Source organism: Gastrolobium bilobum, unplaced genomic scaffold, assembly GCF_033153095.1.
Source record: "Gastrolobium bilobum isolate Gb01-03AN ecotype WA unplaced genomic scaffold, APGP_CSIRO_Gbil_v1 utg3966, whole genome shotgun sequence".
In the NCBI taxonomy this organism is placed as follows: domain Eukaryota; kingdom Viridiplantae; phylum Streptophyta; class Magnoliopsida; order Fabales; family Fabaceae; genus Gastrolobium; species Gastrolobium bilobum.
In genome coordinates this window covers 560,669-568,366 of record NW_026898636.1, presented here as the reverse complement: position 1 = coordinate 568,366, position 7,698 = coordinate 560,669, and the positions used below count along the sequence as shown (strand labels likewise).

General features: G+C 34.0%; 1 protein-coding gene across 1 annotated transcript; it reads left to right on the top strand.

Moving 5' to 3' along the window:
• Nucleotides 1-9: 9 nt before the first annotated feature.
• Nucleotides 10-5,633, top strand: LOC133317896 (formin-like protein 13; the record flags this gene model as incomplete). Its single annotated transcript, XM_061519797.1, has 13 exons — nucleotides 10-99; nucleotides 676-747; nucleotides 1,791-1,889; nucleotides 1,994-2,035; nucleotides 2,232-2,312; nucleotides 2,412-2,462; nucleotides 2,583-2,664; nucleotides 3,774-3,868; nucleotides 3,931-4,002; nucleotides 4,089-4,205; nucleotides 4,655-4,723; nucleotides 4,804-4,870; nucleotides 5,473-5,633. Coding segments are annotated over 13 exons (1,098 nt in total), but the record flags the coding sequence as incomplete, so codon positions are not given.
• Between the last annotated feature and the right edge of the window lie 2,065 nt (nucleotides 5,634-7,698).

Genomic DNA, 7,698 nt, shown 5'->3' with positions numbered 1-7,698 from the left:
GAATCTCTTCTCTTCTCAGCAGCAGCCCCAGGTTCAGGCCCTGCCAAGAAGTCAAATGTCCAAAGCTCAGTTGGGCCTAAATGTGATAAAGTGCAACTGGTAATTTAGCTTCAGTTTCTAGTTACTGCACAAAGAGTGCTTATGGATATTTACTAATTTACGTAATCTAGTTGTTTATGTCTGAATGTGATCGGAAAATGCAAGAAAAGTAATCACTATTAACTATATCTATTAACTGATTAATAAATAGTTCCTAATAATTATAACCATTGGTTATCATTTTATGCTGGTGCCATATAACCATAAAGCTGCGAGTTGTGTCATCTGTCAGCTTGTCATTGACGGAAAAATAAAGAGATGTCAAAGTGAAGTATCAAAATTGATGTAAACGAAATTAATTTGGAAAATTTTAGGATGATACAGGTATATAACCAACCCGTCTTGAAACCAGTAGTGTCTGCGGTATTTTCTTCCCTTGTACATATCATGGAATCATGAGAGTTCACTTGTATTGTACAGTGTGTTTGATAATGAATGTTTATCTGCATGGTTCAGTTTCTAAAATAGACTCTTTTATCATTTTCTCACTGATATATATTGTGTTTGGCAATGATGTAAAGGTGGTATTATCTTCCTTTTTATTTTGATTTAGATTAATATGATCATTCCTTGCAGGTTGAGCATAGGCGAGCATATAATTGTGAAATCATGCTTTCAAAAGTGAAAGTTCCGTTGCATGATTTAATGGTAAGATTGATATTAATTTTATTCTCTTACAAAGTAGTAAAGAAAACTAAACTATTTTTGATAATATGGAGTGGTATTTAGTAAGAAAATTATGGTTTTGTTACCAATGAATGAATGATAGCTTTGTCTTTTGATTCGGAGTCTATCTATAATTTACTGGTCATTTGTGTTCATTGGAAACTCAAAAACGTTGGAATCACTTTTAGCATACAACTGTAAAGAACTGCGTATCACTTTTAATAAATCCTGAAATATAAAGAAATAGGAAAACTAATATAGGATAATCTAAACTATATTAAAATAAAATCAAGATAATATACAATATCATCTATATATTCTATCACAATGTAATTTCTTCATTACCATGTAGCATATTGATATTAGTAAGTTACCTGGAATTGCTACTGCAAGGGCAAACCTTAGTGTACAAGTCTTCCCGATTTTGTAAGGGTAGGGATGCGAGTCGACTGTATGAAGTTTTACCTTTGCATATTTGCAAAGAGGAATATGCAAAGAGGCTGTTTCGTAGACACAAACTTCTGACATTCAAAGGAGCAACCTTGCTCCAAGGCTCACCCTCAACTGAAATTGTTACTTTATTCTGCAATTGTTGTGTTTTGTGATTTTAAAAGAGATTATTGCTATTGAGGAGCACAATTTCTTGGCGTTGGATTAAAGTGAAAGAAAAATGTCCGTAATATCATATGAAATATCTGTAGAATTTTTAACAAATTTCTTAACACATTTTGCTGAGTCTTTAAATTCACCGAGCACATGCATTGATAGCACGGTCTTCACTAATAACAAAATCCATTTTAAACAAAGCTTGGGGTGGGGGGGAGGGGAATTATATAACGTACATTTGCAATTGTTCACTAGCATATTTCTGTTTTTGGTGTGCCATAAGAATAATGGGGGATTGAGCTACATTTTATGCTTCATTCTGATCTTCTCTTTTTCTAGTCTTGTTGAAGCTGTAGAATCATGTAGATAAGTTCTGGTGATTTTTTATTCATTAATAATGGCTTGTTTGGAATGTTCAGAGCTCAGTACTAGCACTGGAAGAGTCAGCACTAGACACTGATCAGGTTGAGAACCTCATAAAATTTTGTCCTACAAAAGAGGAGATGGAAGTACTCAAGGTTGGGATATAATGATGGGTAATTATTATTCTGAATTCATATGCCTTAACGTGCTGAATCTCCTATTTCTCAAAATTTCATAACTATAATTAATTTTGGCACAGGGTTATACTGGGGAAAAGGAGAAGTTAGGGAGATGTGAACAGGTACATAAGGTCTTATGATTTTTGTCTTGGAGCTATATTTTGGATCTTTTCTCTTAGACTACAAGATGTATGAATATTTAAATTTTAGCATTGCTTCACAATTGTAAGCGTAGCTGCTGTCTTCAGTGGTGGAGACTGCATTTAACCTTCTCTTGGCATGAATCTGAATTATATCTTCATGAATTTTTCATTACAGTTCTTGCTGGAGTTGATGAAGGTGCCCCGGGTAGAATCCAAGCTCAGAGTTTTTTCATTCAGGATCCAGTTCCACTCTCAGGTTGAAAGATTTCCATTTACCTGCTGTATCCTTACTACTTACAACAAAAAATGGATTTTAATTGATTTCCAGTTTGACCCTGTTAATATTTTTATGTAGGTTTCTGACCTTAAAAATAGCTTGAATGTTGTGAATGCTATTGCAGAAGAGGCATGATATCTTCCTTTATACCGAAACATCTTTTTGGCAATTTGGTTTTCTTTCTTTCCTTCTTTTTTTAAATGAGAAATAAAATTTGGGTGTTGCGATGATTTTGTCATTCTTTTTCAGATCAGGAATTCTTTCAAATTAAAGAGAATTATGCAAACAATACTTTCTCTCGGAAATGCTTTGAACCAAGGAACTACTAGGGGTATGTTAAAACAAATGCACTTAGAAGTAGATAGATGCAACATGAATCATGCAAGTTTGGATAGTAAAGCAAAGTACCATCATTTTTAGAACATATCTGTGATGGAGTGCGATCTTCATTAGACTCTTTTCGTATTTTTTTTGATAGAGTGCGATCTTGTATGTATAAATATAACCCATACACTGTTTTTCTTTCCCTTTCACCCTTTACTTAATTTTCCCCCCCACTAGTTGTGATAGACTGATAGTAGACTGTTGTGTGCTTGGAGTTTTCTTTTTCTCTTGGACGGTAAGGCTAATGGCTCTTTTGTTCTTTTAGTCAATTTCCAATAATTTCCTTTAGGGATCTGCCACCCTTTCATCATTCCTTAATAAAAAAAATTTCTGACTTCAATATAAATAATTTCTTTATTAATCCTCTGCATCAGCCATTTCAATGTTGAGAATGTCATGTTCACCAACGTTGTTGCTACACTCGCAGTGGCATATTAATTAAGATCTATTGAGAGAAAACTAAATAAAATTGGTGAATACATTTACAAAACATCAAAACAAAGTTTTAGTATCATTATATTCAATTATTCATGAGGTCTGCTGTGCAGACCTACTATATAATGATACTAGAACTTGGTTTTAATGTTTTATCTCTCCCTAATGTATAAGCTTTACCCAGAAATATAGGAAATTAAGGTTGGTGGGTTAGTTATTCTACTTTTTTTCTCTCTAAATAAAAATAGAATAAATCAAGGGAACTGAAAAGTGGGCAGTCATGTAGTTATTTAACAAATTTTGAACGTTTAGTTTAAAATGTTTAAATAAAAAATATGGATTGCAGAAAGCTAGATATATGATGAATGATTTCAATTCGAACCATGGCTTATTTCTAAATATAGAAGCTAAGAAATTAAATAATTCACATTTCCGTCATTTTTTTATTTTTTATTTTTTATTTTATGACTGCTGTCGTTGTTCATTTCCTTTTGTTGATTTCATGTGCTTTCTATAATCCATTGTGTGATTTCATATTGTAGCACATTACATTGACACTATTAGTCTTTGGAGTTTAGTCTGATTGTTGACAAATGTTTACACTATCCAATCTTCGTTTAGGTTCTGCTATTGGATTCAGATTGGATAGCCTTCTTAAACTCACTGAGACACGTGCACGGAACAATAAGATGACTCTCATGCATTATCTTTGTAAGGTACATCTTGCTATTTATTCCTTTCTCATAATGATTTTATCTGACTCTATGTTTACCCCTAGGTGCTAGCTGACAAACTACCAGAAGTTTTAGACTTCTCCAAGGATCTTGCTAACCTAGAGCCAGCAGCAAAGGTTTCTGACTTTCTTCAGTTCATTATGTTGACGACAATGACGAGCATTGTATATTTATGATCACTGACTTGTATAATTTGTTCCAGATCCAATTGAAGTTTCTGGCAGAGGAGATGCAAGCTATAACCAAAGGGTTAGAGAAAGTTGTACAGGAACTATCAACCTCTGAAAGTGATGGCCCTATGACAGAAACTTTCCGCAAGGTATAGGCATCATGTCTTCACTCCTTGTATAAATCTTTCATAGTTTGGAGAAGTTCATTCATCAACTCTTGTCTTTTCTTCTTTTAATTTTTGTTTTTTAAAAAACTGCCGTTGTTCATTTTCATTGCTTCAAGTTTTTGATTTACACAAAAATTTATCCTACAGTTATCTATGAATCATTTATTTATCGAAATTAATTGTAGCCAATTGAGTTTGCAATCATATTTGTGAAAGAAGACCATTTTCTTTTTTGAATTTCCATTATGTGGAGGCAGACATTGAGGCTTGTTGGTGATTGGCCTAATGTTAGAGTTTGTAGTTCTGACTTTAGGAGAATGTGGTAAAGAGTAAAAATGTGCATACCTTTACTGTTAGCTAAAGTGTCCTGATTTTCATATAAAAAACTGTATGCAAATGTCAGTCTCTAACTTCTTTTATTTTGCCCCCAGAATTTGAAAGGGTTCCTCTGTTTTGCTGAAGCTGAAGTCCGTTCATTGGCTTCACTATACTCTAGCGTGGTAGGCTTTCAAGGATATATTTTTCGTTCTTCTAAAACCATATACGGGCTATGCTTTACCTGGAGAGTCTATGTTTACAGGGTAGGAACGTGGATGCATTGATTCTTTATTTTGGTGAAGATCCATCTCGCTGCACATTTAAGCAAGGTGTGTGACTGTTTAAATATAATATTCTCTTTTAATAGCTGATTGAATGAGAACTCTCTGTTTGGTTTATCTAATTATATTTTTTGCTTTGAACCTTCCCAGAATTATACGTTCCAAAGAGAAAGTTGGTGCATGGATTCTTCACTTATACTAAGCTGCATACATAAGAATTTTCAAGATTTGATTTTATTACTCCCAATTTCAATATATATATAAGTAATGAACTACCTTTATTGCTAATTTCCAAACTATCATTTGGATGTCTCTTTTTGAAGTAAAAAATTTAATATTTACATTTTGCATGCAAATTCTTAAGTCTGTTCTTGTCCTAAAATTTCATTAAATTGGAAGCAATGTGCGGTTCTTTAAAACTGATCTTCTTTATCGATGTCTAGTAAGGTTTCTCTTGCCTGTTCCTATTTGAAGCTGGGAAACTGTCACTTTGAGGGAAAAAATCATAAATGCACTTTCCCCCCTTTCATTGCTTGACTTTATGTTGATAATTTGTGTTAGACATACTCTATTATGTAGTTCAGTTGAGGAACAAACCACGAATTTTTTCTCTACTACTAATTCTTGTGTTTATTTTGAATTTTCTGCAGTTGTCACAACTTTGGTCGACTTTACTAGAATGTTCAAAAAAGCCCATGAAGAAAATTGCAAGCAACTAGAGATTGAAATGAAGAAAACAGAAAAAGATAAAAAGAAATGTGAATCAGAAAGGATATTGCCTACAGCAATCCGGACCGGCAATGTCAAATAAGTGGTAATTAGATGAACTACTAGCTTCGAGAATCAGTATATACTGTAGCGTGACTAGGAATTTGACGACACAAAAACGGTTCCGGTGATTTTGAGGAGCATGTACAGTGGCACTAGTAGTAGGAACTGACATTGATAATCAAAGCGAAGAACTGCATTACACTGCAAAGTGAGGTTACTTTTTGAACCCATAGCCCGCTCACTTTGGTTGTACATTTTGTTTTTTCTGGTCGTCATCCTCCTTCCTCACACCACTTGTTTTATTCGATAATTGTGAATTATAGCAGAGATGGTATAGTTTGCATGAGTTGTGTTAGTTGCCAGCCATCTTGTATATATATTCTACGCTCAGAAACTATATAATTGTAAGTATTTCCAAGAAACCAGGTCATTTCTTTCCCCTCAGGCTTTATTCTCTCCGCCAGCAACACTGATTCACATCTGTAATGCAAAGGTTCAATATCTTCTTGTATACTTATATGACCATTTTTTTTTTCAGTAAAATATTTTTCAATACATTTCTATTAAATATCTTCTTAGGTGTTCCAAAAGCAACGGAAATTTCTGGCGCTGTATTATTGAATGTTTACTATCTTAGTTATAAATTATAATATTTAAAATATTGTTCAACTGGAAGATGTTGCTGAGTCATATAATTGAGGTAATATATATCATAATCAAGGTAATACATATTTAATGGTACTAAAACAAGAAAATTTGTTGTTTTTGGCCCGTAGACAAAACAAATGGAACAAAATGAAATGGGAGTGGAACAGAAAATTTCTGTAATAGAATCATTTTGGGGCGCAATAACATCCTCGTGGTCAAAACGCAGGTAGTTTTAAGTTGAGCTTGAGTCAATAGTAATGCTAGTAGAAATTTGGCGTTGGTAAAATCATTTTAGTAACACTGTTGTGTGTTTTGGTGCGTTGTAATTGTTTGTTTCAGCCTTGATCTCGACCATCCTTGAATTTAGATGTAATCTGGATCCAGAGAAAAATATTTTTTCTTGCAGAAAAAATTGGTTTGTTCCTTCCACCCCGAGACTGGAACTTGGGTCGTGAAAACAAAAGTTACCAAAGCACAATAAGAAGCAATCAGAATTTTGCTGTTTCTTCCCTTTATTAGAGGTCATGAATTCGAGACAGGTGTAAATGATCTTGAGTCATCCTTATATGGTAAGGCTGTGCTTAAATAAAATTAAGTACTTAAACCAAATTAAGTCGGGTAATTTCAATTATTATTGATTTTTTTTTTAATTCCATTAATTTTAATTCCACTTGAAAGTGGGGGCCGTGAGGATCGAACTCGTGATCTTATGGTTACTCAAGCTCTGATACCATGTAAAGAACTTTGGGATACACCATCTCAAAATATATTTCAACACGTCCCCTCACGCAAAAGCCCTTTGGGCTAGAAGCGTGGAATTGCACAAGCTTTTTGGTTTACCTTTGTGTGCTTTTTTATTTTAATTCCACTTGAAAGTCGGGGGCCGTGAGAATCGAACAAGCTCTGATACCATGTAAAGAACCTTAGGATACACCACCCCAAAAGCTAGCTCACCAAAAACTAGCTCAAAGGGTGGGAGTGCCCAAGGCCTTATAAAAACCACGTTAGTTGCCCACACAATCAATGTGGGACTATATATCTCAACACTAACCGTATCTTTAACAGGTTTACCAGACACATTTTAAGAATTTCTTAGTTAAAGTATTCCTTTGTTGTGAGATATTAGAAGTTAGAAATGGTATCTTATTGTCATTTAGGGGCACAATGACATTCTCTTCGTCGAAATTCGAAATGCAGGCAGTTTGAAGTTTAGTTTGAGCAAATAATAATACTGTCATAGAATTTTAAATCAACCCCTGGGCGTTGGCAAAATGATTTCAGTAACTCAATGCGTGGTTTGGTTTGTTGTAATTGTTTGTTAGGCCTTGAACTTGATTACCCTGAATTTAGATGTATTCTGGATCCAGAGAAAAAATATTTTTACTGCAGAAAAATTTGGTTTGTCCCACACCCTGGTGGTGAAACCGAAAGTTACCAAACCAGTAAGAGGAATAAAT